At 41.2% G+C, this 21,906-nt stretch overlaps 1 protein-coding gene across 4 annotated transcripts in view; it reads left to right on the forward strand.

Moving 5' to 3' along the window:
* Positions 1–464: 464 nt before the first annotated feature.
* Positions 465–21,906, forward strand: part of CWF19L2 (CWF19 like cell cycle control factor 2) — a 90,519-nt gene continuing 69,077 nt past the window's right edge. For 2 of the 4 annotated variants that reach the window (XM_069808268.1, XM_069808269.1), the window contains exons 1-5: positions 465–613; positions 15,571–15,681; positions 16,443–16,562; positions 17,969–18,076; positions 21,641–21,760. In XM_069808268.1, the coding sequence (XP_069664369.1) occupies positions 542–613; positions 15,571–15,681; positions 16,443–16,562; positions 17,969–18,076; positions 21,641–21,760 (531 nt within the window). In that variant the 5' untranslated portion in view covers positions 465–541. Of the gene's footprint in view, positions 614–5,222; positions 5,247–15,570; positions 15,682–16,442; positions 16,563–17,968; positions 18,077–21,640; positions 21,761–21,906 lie in introns of those variants that run through there. The other 2 variants (XM_069808270.1, XM_069808271.1) reach the window with 2 other exon arrangements.

Consider the following 21,906-nt stretch of genomic DNA (forward strand, 5'->3'; position numbering starts at 1 on the left):
CCCTTCTTTGCTTCTCGTTAGTGTTGGTCCAGAGGAGGAGGCCGGGGTGAACCCCGGGTAATTTCAGCCCAGCGGGAGGGGCGAGCCTGGAGGTCAGTTTCCCCATCCCGGTGCTTCGTGGTCCTGTCAGTCAAGCAGCACAGGGGTCCGCTAAGCTGCTTGTGCCGCCACACGATATTTGCTGTGACCTTCACCCGCGAGGCCGCGGAAAGCCTTCCACAAGTTGACTTTGATTTTGAAGCTACGAGGGAAGCTGGGGAAACTCTGTCGTAAGACCGAGAGCGTTACGGCCGGACGCTGGCTGACAGCCGGCCTCCGGGGGCACAGGGATCTGCCGCCTCACCCCGTAGGCGGGAGGCGGGCCTTGCTTCACCTCAGGGAGGGCGCAAGGACCTCGGAGGGCCCCGGCCCGGCGGGGAGGCCGCCGTGCCCCGCAGCACCGCCGGGAGGAGCCGCCGTTGCCCGGAACGCCATTTACGACAGTCTCCCGGCCTCGCTGCACGGCGGCTGCGCGGCGGTTGGTTTCCGGCGGGGACTGGCGATGGCGTCCGGGTTTGAGAGCGAGCGGAGCTTGGCGGAGCGTAAGGAGCAGCGGCAGGCGCTGCTGGCGCAGGTGGGGTGCCCGGCCCGGCCTTGCCTTTCCCCGGGGACCGTTTAGCCTCTCTCCCTCGCTCCCCCAGGCCGGGTGCTGGGGCCGTCTCGTCCTGCGCGGGGTCGGTGCGCTCCTGAGGGCGGCCCTGGCCGCCGCCTCCCGCCCGCAGGCCCGCCAGCGGCAGCTGGAGGAGGGGGACGCCCTGGGGAGAGCCCCTTCTGCCCCGAGGGGAGCTGGGCTGCGGTACCGGCAGTGGCAGAAAGCAGCCGGGAACTCAGTTTTGAGTGGCAGCCGCCTGAGTTCATGGGTTTTGCCCCTTGTAGTGCTATTGAGCTGCTTGGTTTTTCTCTTACTACCTGTTTTTGTGCGTATGCCTCTGGAAAGAGTCAGGGTCGGTCTTCTTTACAACCCCGCTTCAGATATTTGTATACATTGATAAGATGACACCACCCCCGCTTCCCGGCCTTCTCTCCTCTAGGCTAAACAGTCCCAGCTCTCAGCTTTTCATTAAATGAGATACAAAAGGCAACTCCTTCCATCTCTTCCTGGCCTGTCTTTCCTAAGAGTCAGTATCCCTCCATTACAACACTCTGGTCATGGAGTAGTAGTAACTTGAACAGAAGTAGGACAGCCTGTTTTCGTGGAGCCAGGATGTTATTTGCTTGGTTATATCTTGCTGTAATGTTAGTTGAGAATTAGGAGGCTCCCACTCACAGATGCTTTCGTAGAGTTGCTGTGACTTTGAGACCTGTGCTAATCCTGATGCATGTTATTCAAAATCTGCCTATACACCATGCTTGGTACTTGTGTAGTAAGCTGCTGATTCTTGTTGTAACTTGTAGGTGGACTGAATGATAAAATAGTAAATGGCACATCAGTTAGATGACATGACTTGTTTTGAAGTTTAAGGAGTGGGGAATAACTGTATGGAAAGGAAAGTGTAAGAGGAGGACAGGGTATGGAAAAAGTATGAGGTTGTGATGATGGGCTTTTGAGAGAGGGAAGGCCAAAGTAAGCAGCAACCAGATCTTATTGAGCAAAGATATTTTCAGAAAAAAAGTAGTGAGAAAATGGCCTGAATAGCCTGAGGCTTATGCAGTAGTGATGTCTTTTCTCAAGGCAAAGAGGGAAGACAGAGAGAGGACTTCAGGTAATATATTGTGTCTCTCTTGCACAGTTGTGGAACTGTTTCTACGCAATAGAAGTTCCCTTCAGTGACTTCACAAGTGTGGGATGATCCTGCTGCACTGTGTGCTTCCCCCTTTTTGAGAAGCAGTTGCAGGGAAATTCCTTTAACTTAGTAATAGTGAATCATACTATCCTGCAAAAGTTTGTTGTTGTTGTTAAGATGTCTTTTGCTTTACTTGAACTGCTGTATGATACATTTAAGAGTGCTCCTTTGCTCCATTCAACCTCTTGGATGTTCAGAAAATACTTTTAACTGGAAGCGAAACTTATGTAGGAAACCATTATACTACTTTACCTTTTCTTCTCGGTTGGTGCCACTTGTACAGCAAGCTATCTGGGGCAATGCCACTCTCTTAGAATCATAGAACAACCCTGGTTGGAAGGACCTTTAAAGTTCACCTGGTCCAGCCTTCTGTGGGAAGGGGAGCCTAGATGAGATTATCTAGTGCTCTGTTCAGTCACGTCTTAAAATCCCTAGTGATAGGGATTCCACCCCTTGTCCTCTACATGTGGCTCCCTCCTTGTGAAGGGAGAGCCTCTGTCCTCTTTATAGGTGTCCTTTAAGTCCTGGAATACTGGGATGAGGTCCCTGCCTTTAGGTCTTTTCTCCCTGGAGAAGAGACATCTAACTCCTTCAGCCTTTCCTCATAGGGCAGGTTCTCCAGCCCATTGATCATCTTTGTGGCTCTCCTTTGGACCCTCTCCAGTCTGTCCGTGTCTTTCTTGAATAGTGGGGGCCAGCACTGGACACAGTACTCCAGGCATGGCCTGATAAGCGCTAAGTAGAGTGGGATGATCACGTCTCTATTGCTGCTAGTGATGCCCATGCAAATGCAGCCCAGGATCCAATCTGCCTTTGTTGCTGCAGCAGTGCACTGCTGACTGCTGTGCAGCTGGTTGTCCACCAGGACCCCCAGGTCCCTTTCAGCAAGGCTGCTCCCCAGCCACACAGATCCGAACCTGTACTGGGCTCTTGGGTTATGTCATTCCAAGTGCAGGACCTTGCACTTGTCTTTGTTAAACTTCATGCAGTTCTTGCTAGCCTGCTCTTCCAGCTTCTCCAGGTGTCTCTGTAAGATGTCTCACCCTTCTGACGTGTCCACCTCACCACCCAGTTTGGTGTCATCAGCAAACTTGGTGAGGGTGCTTTCAGTCTCATCATCCAGATTATGAAGATGTTGAGCAGTGTGGGGCCCAGTATTGATCCTGGGGGACCCCACTTGTGACAGGCTGTCAGCCTGAGTAAAAACATTGGTAAATGGTTACTTTTTGTAAAAGCTTTTTACAGTGTCAGGTGTTACTGTAGTAGTTTATTAAATAATCATTTTCTTCTGTTCTCATTTGCTTCTATTTGCATCAACAGTTTAACATGAAAAAAAAGTGTTCTGTGAGGATGTTGTTTAAAAATTTTGGTGTGACCTCCTCTTTCCAAATATCTGTGGATGGTTTTTACATTTTTTGTTAATATCTCTAAAGTACTGTTAATTTGAAGCAAGAAGTCTAGCATTAAACACTTCTGTGATGTTTTTGTAGTAACTGGATTGTGTTATTAAATATGCTGCAATCTGTGGAAAAGGCAGTAAATTTGTATTTAACCTGTCATTGTGTAAGGTCAGTCTCGATTCAGGGAGGTAGCAAAGCTGAGAAAGGAGGTTTGGTTGCAGTAGTGTTGGGAGAAATGCTACAGCAATGAGCCAAACTACTCATAGAGAAAAGGTTGAAGTCAGGGATGAGAGCACTTACTCATACAGATGATGTGCAGGGAAAAGGGGTGAAGGTTGGTTTTGGCAGAGTTTAAGTTGGTACTAGAAAGCATGGTATCTTGAATGTAGGGGCTATGCTTCTTACTGTTAGGATATGTCTTAAGAGGTCTTTGATGGTAATGTAGCTTCATAGGTCCTAGCTCTCAGTGTTAACTACATTCTTGTAGGTTTAGATGCTGCTCATCAGCCTTGTTGAAGAATATTAGAAAAACTGTTTTGGAGGTTTTAGAATGAAACTAAATTTGGTGTGTTTTCTTATCGATAGGATGCACTCTATTATAAGGTATGTATATAGGACCTGTGTTGAATTTTTTTTTTCTTTGATTTGAACAAGAAACAGACCATCAGCGTGGTTTTAAAATGCTATGAATAAAAATTACTCCTACATGGAAATCTTAAAAACATATCTGCAACTTTTGTGCGATGCTAAATAAAACCAAATGCACAACCCTAATTTTCTGTATACAACAGTGGGCTCAGAGTTGACTATTTACCACTCGGGAGTAATGACTGGGGAGTGAATAGCTCTATAAAGATGCTACATCATTGGTCAGACAAAAGCTAATCAAGTGTTAGAAGTTACTGGGAAAGCAACAAAGAACAAAGGAAATGGTTACACAGACAAATTACTGATTTCTGTATAATATCAAATAGCATATGCAGTCCTGGTCCCAGCATCTCAAAGAGAACTGAATAGCCTTGCAGGAGGTGGGAAGAAAGGTGTCAGAGATGATCTTGGTACAGACTGTCCAAGGAGACTAAAGGTTTTGAGATGGGGAAAAATAGGCTGAAAAAAGTTAATATGAGAGAGTTCTGTATAATCATAAGTGATATGGAGAAGGGAATAGAGAATCGCTATCTGCTGTTTCTTTCAACACAAGAACTATGTCCCATTAAGGGATTTGCAGGTAGCCAGCTCAGAGCAGACAAAAGAAATGAACTTTCAGCTGATGCACAGAGAACTTGTAGGGCCTCTTGTATAGCGTGTTGCAAATACTGACACTTCACTTCTATCCAGACAAGAGTAGCCTAAAAGCAAAAATATATGTTGGTAGTTATTAACTGAAAAGCTGCTGAGCCTCAAATTGCTGGAGGATAAAGGAATATTTTGGAGATGTCTTGCTTTGGGCTTAACCCTGTATTTACTTCTGTCAGCTTCCCTGGACATTATTGGATGTTTTTCACTTGGGGTACTAGCTTAGATTCTCAGTTCTCAGAATGACAGAGTGCTGAGAAATTCGATACAGGGAAGCAGGATGGAGTATAATTTGTGAAATACCAGGCACTATGGTTTTACAAGTCAGGTTTTTTTGTGGAGTGCAGGAAGGGGTCTTGAGACAATGACATTGTTTTCTACAGGATTTAACCATTAGAGGTGTATGGTCCCTATATGGCCATTGAGAAACTCTTGCAATATGACTTTTCAGCTTCTTTATTGCAAGTGCACGTTCTGGAGTTGGTGTTATTTTTCCATGGTATTATCTTTCCACTTTGAGCAACCTAAAGCTAAGGCAGACTCCATGACTTTCAGGGATTCACTTGGGTGCATTGGGTAGCACTGAAAACATACATTAGTGATCAGATGTTTTCCATTGCTGTTGCTTGTGGGATTGCTGTGTTCATCATCATATGTATGTCCTTGAACTATTTATTTTCCTTGCAGTAAGAACTAAAAGTTGAAGTAAGGAGAGGACATGCTGAAGGTTGGTAGTTTCCCCGCCATCCTCCTTTCTGTACCAGAGTTTTAGAATGTGTTAGCAAAAGTGTATAATAAGCAATTTTATCCTATTCAAGTTGATATGGGACACAGAAAGTTATAGAGTTTCCTTTATCCCTATTTTGGCTGCTAGAGAAATTTAGGAATGAAACTTTTTTTTAAAGAAAAAAACTCTTTACATGTTTCCTCTTCCCATTTATGGACTGAACAACCTAACATTAAGCTATGTAAAATGGCAAAATTTTTAAGATTTCTTATGTAGCCACTCTGTTATTTCTGTGCAAAATCAGTTTAGCATTTTGTAACATGGAAGCATGAGGATGTCTTGGTTGCCATGTCAGTACTCTGCTGTCTGCTATTCAGAAATGGAACTGACTTGCAGCCAACTTTTTGCTGACAGAATAACATTTCTGTCTTCCTTGAAGCTGAGAGACACTGTAACTTGCAAAGCCTGGAGATGAAAATATATATATATATATAAAAATATATATATAGGCTATAGATATATATGTAATATGTACTGGTACTTCAGACATGTGGTGACATACTACCATTTAAAACAGCATTTGATAAAGTGGTCAAATCTATATTTAGCTTAAATAATTGATGTTGTCGCCATTAAGTATCACACATTTAGCAATAATCAGTACTTAGCTAAATTTGAAATCCATTTTTGTTTCTTATGTTTTGAACTTTTCTTAATAAACTCTCTTTTGAATTAAGTTAAAAACAGATTTTGTTACGTGCAGGCATGAAAATCTTTCTTTTTCTCGGTCTGTTCAGAAAAAGAAGAAAGCAGAAAACAGACAAGTGAAAATAACTAACCGCCCCTTGGGGGTACTCTGCCTGAAGTTTTATGCAGGAAAAATGTTGCAAATGGCAAATTAGTTGGTAGGGTTTTTTTGCTTCCCTACTTCTTACTGGGGAAGGAAAACCAGTCCTCATTTGAAGAAAATGAAGTATTTCTGAAGTTTATGAACTCCTAAAGATGTTCATCTATTGATTAAAAGAGGTATATTATTGGTAACATCAGTAACTGAGAACGGATTAATGTTTTAAGTGTATTGACTTTCTCTGCTTTACCCAGGTTACTTTGATTATGGTTAGACTGCCTGCTGCTATAGTGGTGGAATAGAACTGGGAGAAAACTACTGCAAGGCTTCATCTCAGTGCATTTTGGCCGTGTTGCTTGCAAAGGCAAAAAAAAAGATGCGCAGGGACTTTTCGCATGTGGCTGATGTAGTCAAGACAGTTATTTGGAGGTTGCAATCTTGGAGGCTCCTGCTTTTTGCTTTGTGAAATGCACTTGGGAAGCTGCATAGGTCTGTCTTCTGATAATCTGAGAAGTTTGCAGAAATGACTGTACGTCAGCAGTTCTGTTTCTGGAAAGATGTTCAACCAACTCACCTTAAGGAGCTTTGAGTTATAAAATATTGAAAATTAGTCTGTCTTCTGTTCTACAGAGTATGTAGTTGGGGCTAAGATAAAAGGGAGCTCTTTAACTCTGGCTCTTGAAAGCTAGGACACTGAGGAGTCTGAAGGAATCGTCACAATCTCTTCAGAAGTAATTCTCCCCCAATCGAGTATCGCGGTTTCAGCCCAGCTGGTAACAAAGGACCACGCAGCCGCTCGCTCACTCCTCCCGCTCCCCTCCAGTGGGATAGGGAGGAGACAGAGGAGAGAAAAGAAAAAACCTGGAACCGCGAGGGTTGAGATAAAGGCAGTTTACTGGGACAACACAAAGAAATTACAACAACAACAACGCTACTAATGAAAGAGTATACAAAAAGAGTGATGCACAGTGCAACTGCTCACCACCCGGGACCCGACGCTCCGCCACTTCCCCCCACCGAAAGTCGAGCCCACCCCCCGTCCAGCTCCCCCTTTATATACTGAGCATGATGTGACATGGTATGGAATAGCTCCTTGGCTAGTTCAGGTCAGCTGCCCCGGTTATGCCCCCCACTTCCCAGGTTCCTGTAAACATTAACTCTATCCCAGCTGAACCCAGGACACCGAGGTCAGTAGAAGAATCTGGGATTAGCTCACTCTTGCATATTCCATATCCACAATAATCAACAGATAACATATAGTAGATTTTGAAACAGTTATAGAAATAGAACAGATTAATACCTTTTAAAATAAGCTAAACAGAAGAAGTTGCTTCTTGTTGATTTTTTTTAAAAATTTATTTAATGTTTTTGGCCAGTTATGAACTTACACTTCTTTTGAAGAACCAAAATGCCACCAAAGTCATTGATTGAGATTTCTCTTTTATATTTTGGAAATGTATTCTTTTATGTGTGTAGTCTGTCCTCCCAGCTGCATTGGTAACACCCAGCAGCTGGTAATGTTTATGATAATGATCAGTAATCACATAATTAAGTGTTGACATGCAAATTGTTATTAAGCTCCAGAAATAGCGTCTTGTTTTGATGGGATAGTTTGTGACACTACTGTTTTAGTTTGCAAGTTTAGAACTAGAAAATAATCTGATGGGTGTTTTGGCAAGTTCAGGGATGTGTACTTTTCCTAGACATGAATGGGTTTTTTTTGGTAAAAACTAGCAATAATTCAATTTTGAATTAATTCTTGCATCTGTGCTAAGACATGGTATTTCTGTACTTCAGGGCTACTCTTCTGTAACTTGTGTTTTTTCATGGACTTTGAGTCTTTCACTCTTTGGTCTCTGAGGGTGATGTGATTTGACCATTCCTTCTGCATAAAATCCTGCCTTTTAATTATTAAGGATTACTTAGATTACAAGTTTCTCTTGATAGCAGTACGTATTGATTTAAAAAAAAACCCCACACTTGAGCACAGGTAAGAAAGACCTCACTCAGTATTTCAAACAAATAAGATATTCTTGAAACGATGTAAATAAAACGATACCTTGAAACAGGTTCATTGCACAAACAAGAAATTGTGTGTTTAGTTTTATTTAGGTTTCTGAAAAAATTGATTTGAGATGTGCAAGCCATTACTTCTGGAAACATCTTGTTTGATGCTTTTTACTCAGACTTCTACCTTTATTTTTGTTTTATATTTTTTGGTTTATTTTCTTTGAAAATACAACCTAAAATTTAAAAAATCCTAATGTGTAACAATATCACTGGGTTCACTGTATTTGAGCTCTAAACGAGCTGTGAAATCACCAGGTTTTCTGGTGAAGTACAATCCGGTATTTCCTCATAAAAGCCTAACCATTAGGTTGTTGCAGTGATTAGCATTTGCCAAGGTGATGGAATGCTTTGGCAGTATTTTACATGGCAGTTGTCAGCGGAAAATTACAGAAATTTCTCTTTAGACAGGAATTAGTAGCAAAACATATCACTGTTAGGGTTTATAGAGCTGTTATTTGTTGGAAGTTGCTTTGGTGCTGTAATACTAAGCACCTCCTTTTTGTTCTTTCTCTTTTTTAAATCCTTTATGAAGTGTTACATTCCTGACTCTCTCTGTCAAAGGAAATAAGCATGTCAATATTACTATACTTACTTAAATCTTTGAGTGATATTAGGATAGTAACAGCACTGAGAAATGAATATTGCCTTTTCACAAAAGGTTTTCAACAACATTTGACAAAGCACCTCTGTAGGCATTTTTGCAAGCAACATCTTTAACAGACAGGTCATTGTATAAGGTGAGTGATGAAGACAGATGTCTTCATTGCTGTGTTCTGTAAGTCCTTCCTCTAGAGCTTGCTCTGCTACAGGAGTGGAGAGGTCCTACATTAATGTGAAGTATCTGCCTATGGTTTCCTAGCAGTAGTAGCTACTGTAGTACATCTGTTTATCTGTTGTCTATCTGTCTGCAGCTGTACCAGCAGAAACAGTTCCGGCCTCCCAGATGTTTCTGACTGAAGGTTGACCTCTCCTACATCTGCTCTTTAAATCGCATGTCTGACTGTTCTGTAGTGGTTATTGATCACAAGAAGCTTAAATGATTTAAATGATGATCATTTCAGTGACCTGTCTTCTGTGCCTTTTGACAGGTGAAAATGACAAAGAGCGGTGACGTTTCCAGCTGGCAGGGCTGTGTCTGCTGGAGGTGGAGGTACAGGCAGCACTCTGGCTCAGTTGTGATTTGGGAAGTTGGGATGGAAGCTGAGTCCTTTCCTGTCCTCCTTGGGGAAGCTTTGTGGATGTAACAATAATCGGAATATTGAGGGATGAAAAAAGTCTAAGCATTCACAAAAACAAGTGTGTTGGAGAATTGGCAGGGCATCAGAACTGCAAGGAAGGGTATGTTCAGGTTGCCTGAAGGTAAGCACTTATGTAACCAGGGCTCTCCTGCCCTGAGCTTTGGGGTGATGGAAGCCAGGAGGGTAATATAGGCCACAGCAGCCTTTCTGATAGCTGAATATTGGAACTGGTAAATGAGTGGAATGGTTTGTGTGATAGGATGGGAGATGGTCCTGAAATTAAAAAGAAAAGCTCATTGGTTAGATTTTGGGTGCCTTATGTTGGTGTCTGAAGGGTAGACAGCAGGAAGCCGCACTGTGCTGTTGGTGGGATTCATTTTGTGTCAGGGCGGTCCTTGAAGTGGCTTCCCCTGAGGCCAGAGTGCAGGGACAGGCCTGTGTGGGGAAGGTAGTGGGAACACACGAGGGGGCGCGTGGAGAGGTGAGGTGTGGGAACAGAGCCCTGCCTTTCAGTGGCAGGTAGCCATTAGAGCAGCTTAGCTGTTACTGTGTTGGATGTTTTTGTCACACTGTGTTGACCTGGTGTTGTGCTGTAGAGTTTCTTATGATTGTTTGTCAGAGAAAAAAGGAATTTTTCTTCTTTTGGATGGAGACATTGACTATTGAATGGTGGTGATTATCATCTGAAGAACTAGAGGTTGACCACAGTTAAAGATGGGAAATTGGATGGTCTCTGTAGTTCTATGGAAAATTTTCTCTGGCCTTGGCGAGAGCTGAAATGGTAAATAGAGTTGGGGTCAGGAAAGAGTGTTGGTCAGGGTTTCTGTGAGCTGGGAGGGAGTGTTTTAGCCTGTCTCCCTAGGTGACATCCCTGCATCCCTTTTGGACATCTGTGGGGGACTGTCATGTAACAACCTCCATTTATTGTGTGACCTAGACTTTGGCCATTGGCAGTGTCTTTGATCTTTTCTGCTTCTTCCTGGGGTGGCATGGTGTAATTTGAACAGCTTTTGGTGTTCGTGTCTGCAGTGTATTACAGGCCGTTTGGAGCAAGTTTTGTTCTTCATTTAGCAGATACTGTTGTCAGCAACCACGCACGCTGGCCTTAATGACCTGCCTAATGAAAACCAGAAAGCAATTTCCCTGAACTTGATTTTCGTCCTCATTCAGATGGGGCTGTGAAATCCAAGACCCTTTGGCCTGCTTGTGGTAAAGACTGCACAGTTTGGCTCTGTTCACCTTGGCAAACATAGCTAACATAGTGCTGTAGAGTAATGTTTTTGTTGCACCTTACCAAAAGACCTTTCAGAATGCTTTGCCAGCATTATACTTCACCTTGTGCTTATTGCAAAGGAGACTATGAGCAACTTTATTAGGGTGTTGCAGAAGTATGTAATGTAGCATGATGCTTGCCCTCCTTGACAGATTGTGGCTTCTAATGGTCCTCTGTGTTTGTGTGTAGCATGCACAGTCATTTGCATAATTAATGCATTACTCTGAAATACAGGTATTTCAGAAATGTAGCATCCTATATTTATGGAGAAAAAAGTTAAAAATATTGCAGTGGTGACCTAAAATGTACCTAATGTTAAGTACTAATTTGTGAAGGGGAAAGGGTAAATTGTTGGATATTTTTGTGGTATCATAAAGTATTAATGAACCTTAATGTGAATTAAATGCTTGAACTCCTGTGGGTTGAGATGTGAAACTATTAGAGTTAGCCTTCGTAGCATAGAACAGTAAGTCTGACAGGGGACTTAACTAGTTTTTCTTCCTTTTCTATATTTTTATAAGATGCTAGTAAGCCCTGCGTCATTATAAAAGACAAGTAGAATAGAAAGGTAAGGTTTGAAGCTAATAAAGTAGTGTAGACAGGTTTTCCTCCTCCCTCCCACTTGAAATAATTGTGTGTGAGGGGAAAGCATTCACCAACACTAAAAATGAATACTGTAATTTGATGGTAGAGGGAGCTAGATAGTTTTTAGAGATAGAAAGGATCAGAGGGTATTGCTGCTAACTTTCTAGTCTCATGTTAAAATGATAATTTAGGTGAAAACACATCTTCTTTAATCTTTTTAAATCTCTAGGCAGCTTTCTCTTTTTATTTTACATACAGATATTAAGATTCTTCTATGTTTTTTGTCTTTGTCTAAGAATAAACAAACTTTCACCTGATGCTTTTGTGTCTGTCTCTCTCTTTTTAACAGTCTGGTGGTATTGCCACTATCGATTCATCTTGCCCAATCCGGTTTCATTTAGTATTCAGGAGACAACAGTCTGTAGTTTGATGATTTCTAGTCATTCTGTGTTCTGAATATGTATTTGTATACTTCAGCCAAGACGATGATCCACCTCTTTTTTTAGGATCATGTATCTCAATTACCTAAATACTTGCTTGCATTTTTTCTGTTTATTCTTAGATCTAACAAAAAGTATAAAAACTCCTTTTGTACCTTATTTATAATGTTAACTTCATTTTATGCAATGTATATGTAACTTTGGTAACATGAAGGAAATAGTAATTTTATTTAAAAATATACCTGTTATTATAGAGAAGGGTAAGAGGCTAAATTTTCCTAGACAGGCAAACAGCATATTAAATAAAGACATCTTGGTAAGCTGATCTTGATTGCCCTTTGAGGTGTTTATAGATTTATAATGTCCAAGAGCTGCTAAAGGGGTGGAAGGGAACTGTTGACTCCAGCTGCACGTCTTTCTCAACCAAAAGTGAAATGGAGTATGCAGAAAACCTGTCCTTTTTCCAGTCTAAACTTTGGCAACGTTTCATGTTTACTTGCAGAACAAACAAGCTTGGAGTCTGTTTTTGTTGTGTTTTTCCCCATCTAGAACTATATTCAAGTTCCTTTTATCTCCACTGTTTCATCTCTGTCCAGTTATAAGCTTAAGTTTTGTGTATGTGTGGCTTGTAGATATTTTGTGAGTTGCATAGCTGAGGTTATTACCCTCTACTTGTCCACAAATGTGGCATTTTTAATTATTTTGGTCAGATTAATATATTTTTAAGACAGAAGGGCCATTGTCATCTGTATGTGTATTGGCTTTGTGTGGCACGGTTTTGGTAGCGGGGAGGGGGGGGTTTACAGGGGTGGCTTCTGTAAGAAGCTGCTGGAAGCTTCCCCTGTGATAACATTTTTAAGAAGGAAAAAAAAGGACAGATGGAAACAGCCGCCAGAGAGAGGAATGAGAACATGTAAGAGAAACAACCCTGCGGACACCCAGGTCAGTGAAGAAGGAGGGGGAGGAGGTGCTCCAGGTGCCAGAGCAGAGATTCCCCTGCAGCCCGTGGGGAAGACCATGGTGAGGCAGGCTGTACCCCTGCAGTTCATGGAGGTCCACGGTGGAGCAGATGTCCACCTGCAGCCCGTGGAGGACCCCACGCCGGAGCAGGCGGGTTCCTGAAGGAGGCTGTGACCCCATGGGAACCCCGCGCTGGAGCAGGCTCCTGGCAGGACCTGCGGATCTGTGGAAAGAGGAGCCCACGGAGCAGGTTTTCTGGCAGGACTTGTGACCCTGTGGGGGACCCACGCTGGAGCAGTGTGCTCCTGAAGGACTGCACACCATGGAAAGGACCCATGCTGGAGCAGTTCATGAAGAACTGCAGCCTGTGGGAAGGACCCACGTTGGAGAAGTTCATGGAGGACTGTCTCCCGTGGGTGGGACCCCACGTTGGAGCAGGGGAAGAGTGTGATGAGCCCTCCCCCTGAGGAGGATGAAGTGGCAGAAAATAACGTGTGATGAAATGACCGTAAACCCCATCCCCATCCCCCTGTGCCGCTGGAGGGGCTTGGTAGAGAATCCGGGAGTGAAGTTGTGCCCAGGAAGAAGGGAGAGGTGGAGGGAAGGTGTTCTGAGATTTGGTTTTATTTCTCATTACCTTACTGTGGTTGATTTATAAATTGAGTTAATTTTCCCCAAGCTGAATCTGTTTTGCCCATGATGGTAATTGGTGAGTGATCTCTCCTGTCCTTATCTCGACCCACAAGCTCTTTGTTATATTTTCTCTCTCCTGTCCAGCTGAGGAGGGGGATTGATAGAACGGCTTTGGTGGGCAACTGGTGTCCAGCCAGGGTTAACCCATCACAGTATGGACTAGAACAGAAAATATCAGTCAGCGATTTCTGCATGAACTTTCAAGGGTATTGTCCCAGGTGGATAGATGTCTCAGGGTGGCCAGGGTTAGCCAGTGAGCTCTCTGGATCATGGAGAGGTAGCAGGAAACATACCTCCATTTTTTGGAGTCGGGGGTGGTTTTGGCGGCCCTGTTACGCTTAACAGCTATTTCACTCTCACTGAATTATAGTCTTGCTTATTCTTTTGTTGGTTTGTTTATTTATAAACTGGAAAACTGTTCTGATATTGGAATAAATGTCTCAACGTGCTCTTAACTCATTCTTTATTGCTGCCTTTTGAATTTAAAGATGTAGCATTCATCCTTGTAGACTGTCAGCTTCATTCTAGAGATGGAAGTTCCAGTCTCGGCCTTTTTATTTGAGCTGCCTTAAACTCTTTTGTTTTGTTTTGTTTTGCAGAGTCCCTTCTTTTAAAATTAAGTCTGGGTAGCAGCCTTGCCTTGCTTGCATTTAAATGCATTAGAGTGTTTATCACCTCAGGCTTATAAGAAAGTAGACGATGAAGGTTTAAAAGGGTGCTTTGTTTGGGCACAGATGTGTAGTATTTTGAGGTTTTTTTTGTTGTTTTGTTGTCCTTTGTGCCACTTTCAATGTTGATAATGACAATGTTCAAAAATACAACAACACTCCTACCTTATGAGTTAGCTTGCCTTTTTTTTAAACTCTTAATCTTAATTTTTTAGCATGTGTTTCTGTTCATTGAACCCTTATGGCATATGGTCATCTTCCTGCAAGCCTCAGTTTCTATCAGTACAAAAGCTGCAGATTTCCTTCTTGGCTGTATTGAAAAAAGACAAACTGGCCCTTGGTAGGGAGGTCGCTGTCATGCGCAGTGCATGGGGTTGTATCTATAGTTTGTTACAAAGAACTAATAGCTAACCAGGAGGAAAGACTTCAACTGGTTGTCTAATCTCCTGAGTGTTGTGAGGGGTGTTTGTTTGTTTGTTTGTTTTAAAGATTGGTCTTTTTTAAACTTGTATGTGATCTCTTGGCTTATGATTGAAAACATTCTGGTAAAACTTGGTGTTTCAGGATGAAAACCAAACTCTACCTTTAGTTTTTGCTTTGACTTTAGTTATGTAAAGAAACCCCCCACGAACAAACAAAAAACCAAAAGCAGGCTCAAATGCACAAGACTTATCTCACACAAAATTAGGGTTGTGATTATATGACTTGCCTCCTGTTTAATCAGGTGTGGTGATATATTGCACTTTGGGATAAGGAGTTTCCTAATGGCAAGTTATATTTAAGTAAACTTGGTTTTGATTCTGCTGAAAGTAATACAGGGAACTTCAGAGGCTGAAAAGGTCATTACTTTATTGATGTGGTTTATGAAAATCCTTTTCAGGAATTGAAACTGTCTGCAGTGATTATTATTTTTTCAGAAGTAGTAGTAAGATTCCTTCTAGTTTTATCTCCATAACCAGAAAGGGAAGAACATTCTGCAGCCCAAAATGCTAATCCTTCTATAGCTGTATATTCCTTTAGAGCGTGGACTTCTGCATGTCCAAGTTTTGCACCTGGCTGTGATATTTTCAAAGTTGCATGAGCACAAAGGTACCTTCTTGCTAACTTCTCAAATTAACAGCTGGTGAGCTGTGCTTTGCAATGGAGTATTTGCCCAGAGAATTTTTTGAAACAGAAAAATCAGAAGTCCACTATATCATATCATATCATATGTAGTTCATGAAGGTTATAAGAACAGGAGACTTCTCAGAATGAAGAACCGAAGTTGAATGTTTTTGTTTCACTCTTGTTTAGGATGATAGGATGAAATCAGTGCTAGAGGAGCTGCAAAGCTGTAGCTTGAGAAAGTAGGGTGCATAATATATTTTAGCTGAATTTCCCCTTTAATGTGTAATCCAAAAGTATTTTTATTGCAGTCCTCTAAAAGGAAAAGTTCTCAAGCACAGTTCTCAACATTGCGTATGGTTGTGTCAGTGTGGCTTACAAAGGTGTGTCTGTCAGTAAATGCTGCTGGACTCCGTCTGGTTATTTTTCTTCTCTGTTTGTCTTAGGCCAAAATTAGTTATGAAAAGGAGCAGAGGCACAAGCTGCTAAAGCATCTACGAGGTGAAAATACATGGATGCTTGCTGATGTGAATGAACGTGTGGAACAACTCGAAAAGGTGTTGGAACTGTGCACTGAATTGTGTTGTTAGCTTTACAGCATGTTTGAACAGAAGGCTTTGAGGGCTTTAAGATGATCTTTAAAAACCTCCTGATTTTCTAATTCTTTATGCTTTGATATTAGCTTTTTTTTCAGTGGAAATAATCTTTTACTCACAAAGAGGAAAAATTTCTGTCATTCAATTCCAGCTTTAATTTTTACAAAATGCAGAAGAGCAAGCACTGCCAGACAAAAATAGTCCCATGGGAAGAAATCTGGAGGATCCAAGGCTTCATAGCAGTCCCATTTGGGGTCATTCACACAAGAAGCCTTAATGGAACCTCTGAATATCGCATCCTTTTAGTGTAGTAATCTGGGCAGATACTTCAACAAAGGACAGATGTGTGTTGATGATGCAGTGATTCTGGAGGAAATAGATTTGACCGAAATAAAAGTAGTGTAGAAGATATTCTATGTATAGTTATAGTTTCTTAGTTCCAGTAAAAAAAGATACTGAGAGGGGGAAGAAAAATTGATGACCGATGTGAGGCATGCCCTCCCTGCCTGTGCCCAGTGTTGGTGTCCTGTCCCGTCGTCCCCGCCCCCCACCCCCCCTCACCCCAACAGAGGAGAGAGAAGGTAGTAGAACTTAAATGTAGCTATGTCCAGCTGTGTGTGTTTTACCTTTTTCAGTGTGGTTTGGCAAGTAGGTTGTGATTGTTTTTCTTGTATGTGGGTGATTTGGTTTACTGGATCTCATTTACAAATATTTACTTGTAGGAACATTCTGTGCAGAAAAAAAAGAAAAAGGATAAGCATTCAAAAAAAGCGAAGAAAGAAAAGAAGAAAAATAAGAAACAAAAATCTGAAAAGAAGGTTGACTTACTTGATAGTTCTTCGGTAAGTAAGAAACTTTAAAGTGCTTCAAATGACATTTTTAAAACCTGCACCATTTTAGTTTCTGTGGCTACACATGGTTAGTAAAATTAGACTGATTCTTGCCATTTTCTGTTGGGAAAAACTGAGGCAAAGTTTGCCTTTTTAATATACTGAGTATTTAATCAATTTAAAAGATGCTGTTATTTGAGTGCTTGTGAATTTTATAATATTCACTCATTAGGAACAAAGGTATTTACAGTTTTTCAGGAGAGAGAACTTGGGAAAAAATCCTCATTCTAGAACAGCGTGCAAAAATTCGTAGGTTCCCTGTTGTCAGTTGTATATGGTAGAATGGTGTGTCTAAAATTGCAAATACTTGACTTTGATTTTAAGCGTGAGTTAATGTTGCCTTTTTCCATAGATGTTCAGCCACCAAAACTCCCAACAACATGGGAGTTGTATGTGGATCTGAAGGAAGGCTCAAACTTTTGCATTTGAATCTGTACACAGATGCCCTCACATTGAGGGGCAAAACAGTACACAGATGGTATTAGAAATCTGAGTGCTGCTTTCTGACCATGTTGTGTAAAACATCCTCCCAGCATTTTGGTGCAAGTCGGGTAGTGCTGTGATTTTTTTCTTTTCAGAGAGTCTCTTTTATTGAATGAAAGAACATGCAGTATGATGAGATTTATTTTCCAGGGACTGATATCAGAGGTGAACTAGGCTTTTCAGTGTGGGAAGTAACCTTAGGCACAAACGTCCCACATTTCCCATGGGAGTCATCAAAACCCCTCAGATCACATCAGTGAGACCTCGGAAACAACACAGTTCTGGCTGATACCTTTGATCCAAAGTCTGTTATTCCCATGACAGGTTCATGTAAATAGCAAAGAAACTCTGTTCAATGGAGTCCTATTTGCTTCAAGTGTAAAATCTCAGTATGCTGTGGCAAGTGCAAGTGTAGGAAGTTGGATATGAAAAAAGGAGGAGGTAGCATGTACAGTGCTTTATATTATACTGTGTTACTGATTTTACTTTTTTAATGTAGAACATAGTAATGAATTTAGATTTTTTTTAATTTTGTTTTTTTAATGCCATAAAACCAATTCATTTTGGTTTCATTCTGACAGTTAACTTTAGCAGTGTTATGCTAATAAACTGTCAGTATGAACTAGTGTTACATAACTGTGATGTGCTCATGAAGTATAGTGGAATGTTTTGATTATGAAGGAACACTCTCCTATGGGAATATCAATATTCTATTTTTATTATCAGTATTTTAAAATAATAAACAGTATTATATTAGTAATGCTAATCAGAATCGATTTTGATTATCAGTATACTTGGTAAGTATTGCATTTTATCAACATATAAAAGTATGTTAAGGTGTTATTGTTATTCTTTACATTAAACTCTATTTTTAGGATTCCTCAGTTGAATGGGTTGAGTCAAATGTGTCACAGTCAGATAACACAGAAAAGGCTTGGAAGGTCAACAAGCAATCACATGCTGAGAAAGATCCCTCCCTGCAGGTGAGCAGCCTGATAACGACTCTAGAAATAAATTCAGCGTGACCAAATGTGAAACATGCTTAGGTTTCTTGACAGCTCTTTTGCAGTGTGTTGAACAAAACCTATTTTACAGACAAATGTCTTTGTTTAGCTAGGTAAATGTTACATTTCATTCATTGGAAGACTTCTCTACCTAATACTTGCTTAGTATTTAACAAGGCACTACGCTTAAAATTGCTTAGTGCTAATTCCTTTCATCATGTTTTGAGGCTCTAGCAACTTAAGCTTAATTTTCTTGAAGAGGCCTACTTAATGATCTTTACTAGACATGTTATTTTTTTCTGCATAATTTTGGTGGCTATTCTACAGTTGAATGAATTTTTGCTTCTGTGGTTCTTAAACAGATATAAGGAAGAGAGGTGTAGAACATTTCAGCAACTATATTTATGGCATCAATGCCTCTTTTGATCTTCCTATGTGATTTCTGTGCCCAGTAAGCAGTGTTTATTCTGGAAAATGGAGTAATTCTGAAGTGAACTGATGTGATTTTAGTAATGTAAACGTACTTAGATATCATGACATCCTCAGTTGTGTGAAAATGATGATTTTTAATTTAGTGTCTAATTCCACTCCTGAAAAAAGTTCCTGTTTCTCATTCTGAATTTGTGCATCTTGTTAAGAGAACTAAAAAGGATCTCTGAATCATATCTATCTTCTTGGAAAAGTATAAAGTAATGAAATATAAATCCTTATGTATGTTGTGACAACTTATACTGCAAAACCTCCCCCCCCCCCCCCCCCCCCAAGCATTTCTCGTATAATGTGTGCCCTGGGCTTGTTTATTTTTGGAGCCAGAGCGTGCTTTTGAAAGGAATCTCCTGGTCATCTCTTCTTTTTGTATTTTGGCTCACATTATGAAAAAGTCTAGGAGCATGTAAATCCATTTTCTGTTGGATTAAACTGAATTAGAAGATATGCTCTCAAAGTGTATGTAAAGTGCTCCACAGGACCAGTCTTGCATTAGTCCAGAGTGCTTACTTAAAAAAAAGACATAAACAAACAAACAAAAAATCCCCAAATGGCTGATCAGAAGCCTGTACAGAAGACAGTCAGGCTCTTTTCGGTGGTGCCCAGTGACAGGGCCAGAGGAAATGGGCACAAACTGACATTACAGGAGTTTCTGTCTGAATATCAGGAAACAGTGTTTTATTTACTGTGAGGGTGACCAGGCACTGGCACAGGTTAGCTGGAGAGGTTGTGGAATCTCCATCCTTGGATGTATTTACAAGCCATCTGGATGTGGTCCTGGGCGACTGACTCTAGGTGGCTATGCTTGAGCAGGCGGGTTGGACCAGATGACCTCCAGAGGTCCCATGCACGTCCACTTCTGTTGATCCACATTGGTTGCTAATGTGGGTGTAGATCCTATTGAATCACTTGAAGATAAGTTATTTTTCAGTTCCTCCTCTTGTTATAAGCGGTGACGAAAAATTGTACGCCAGCCCATGGGTAATCCAATCAAAGTTTATTGAAGCAAGCGGCAAACAGGCAAAACAGCGCTGGGCGGCCAGGGAGTCTCTGCTCTACCAAGGGCGCGTGCCCCCCCCTTCAGAGTCCCCTTTTTATAGTTTTTTCTGTTGCCAGGTTAGAGTCCAGAGTCCGGGCCCACGTGGGCTTGTGTAGTATCTTCTGCGATTGCACGCCTTGTTGCTGCGGGAGTCGTGGGATGAAGGCTGTAGTCTTCTTCTGTGTTTCTTGTCATCTGGAGCGTGCGTACTTTAAAATACCTCCTCATTAGGCATTGAAAGCTAATACATCTTGTTCACTTAGCAAGACATTGCAGTTACAAAGTTTCCAACCGCACCTGCTTGCAAAGGCTAACACTGCCTTGGAAAAACGAACACATTGTGCAAGGCTTACAGAACCGGTTTGATTAACAAACACATGAATTTATCACACTCTTTTCTAGAAGAGATCCGAGAAGTGGGATGTTGTATTTCACCTTTGAAATTCTCTGGTGTGTTGCCTAATACAATTTTTAAGTAACAGAGAAAGCGTGACATATGGTATCTGTTCAGATTGACAACTCAGACTTGAGCCCTACTGAAGACATGAAGACTCTTCTGCAAGGACATGTTTCAAAATAGGTGTAATCTTGTCATTTTGGTTGCTATGCTGTGATAAATAAATTTAGTCTCAAACAGGATTCCAATCAAAGTTAACAATTTATTAAATTAATAAATGCAAGCAAACAGCACTGGACACGCCAGCAGCTTCTGCTCTACCAAGATGCGTGCTGTGAAAAACAACCCAGCTTCTTTTATAGTCTAACATTAGTTACATATTCATACTAGGCGTGTTCTTCTAAAAGACTCTCCACCTCCTGGTGGTGTGGGTGCTGTAGTTCTCTAGAAACTTCTTAAACTCTCCTCATTGGCTGAGGGTCTCCTATACAACGTATCTCCGACCAAGCTCTCCACTGCTCGGCCCACAGCAGCCATCCTGTATAACAGCCGACACCCCGCACAGCACCAGCTGCGATCACCAGAACCCAAACAAGTTCACAGCAGACACCTCCCCCTCAACAAATGCATACCACGAATGGCCCATCAAGATCCTAAGTACTGCAGTCTCTGAGGCCAAACACACATCCGAATGCCTCAGTTCTCCCCCAGGATCTCTTGTTTAACACTGTGCAGTTAACAACAAAACCGGTTTTGGGCTGGCAAAAAAGAACTATATACATATCATCTGTCTCCTCCCGGCCTGCGGTTATATGAGGACCAACAAAATGGTTAAAGACAGTGAGGGTCACATTTTATTATGCGGCCCTAGCATTGTTTATATTGACACGAATCAGATGAACACATTTCACATATACTATCCACAGAAGTGTTCCAAATACTTGTTTTTATAGAGTAGTTTATAATGTGTATGTCACTGCTTTCTTTCGAGGCTTCAGGTTTTGTGCATATAAAGGTGGTAGGTGTATCTAGGCTTTTTATATGCTGCTTTTCTTTAGAGAATAGTCTTCATTTTTAAAATGTCCTTGGCCTGGCTTAGGTTTTGTAAATGCAGTTTTCTACCTGTTATTGTGGGTACAGTTCACAGGATTTAGATGTGTAACTGTGTGAGGGTGCAGTTAGTGCCTAGATATCTGAGGTATGAACTGTGCTCAGTTACTGATTGTGGATTTTGTATACAGTAGAAGACATGTAAGAGGTCATGAAGTCAGAATTAGTAAGATGGAAAGGAACTGGTCTGGATGTACAGTGCTTGTTTAAGCAAATAATAAGCAGTCTATATGGTTCACATGTTTACTAGTGTCTTAAATACATTGTGAAGATTTCAAATTACAGAAGGACATTTGTGAAATTCATTTGTGTAAGTGAATATTAAATAATTGAAAGATTGGGGCTCTTAAAATAGTACTTGCTTTTCATTAAAGTATTTCATATGTGTTTGTAAAACCTACACTGTTCATCGTAAGTAACATTTGTCAGTAGTTGCACTGGTTTGATTTGTGCCTAACCCATGCTTTTTTTTTTTTTGGAAGTATGAACACTGATTCTGTTTATTTTAAAGAGAGAAGAATGGATGAATTTAGACTTTATGTCATTGAAAACCACGTCAGCAGCAGCTGTCAGAGGTGAAAGACACAAAGAAAAAATATTGGAACGACAGAAAGCTCAAGAACTTGAGCAAGTAGGAGGAATTAATATATCAATTTTTTTCTGCATCTTACTAAATTTTGTGTCATGAATGAACCAATGAATTGGTTCAAATATGTTAAGTGTTTGTATAGTTTTTAAACTAATGCCTGATGTGTTGTGTGATAGTGATTTTAATTA

The sequence above is a fragment of the Haliaeetus albicilla genome, chromosome 20, assembly GCF_947461875.1.
Source record: "Haliaeetus albicilla chromosome 20, bHalAlb1.1, whole genome shotgun sequence".
NCBI classification, from domain to species: Eukaryota; Metazoa; Chordata; class Aves; order Accipitriformes; family Accipitridae; genus Haliaeetus; species Haliaeetus albicilla.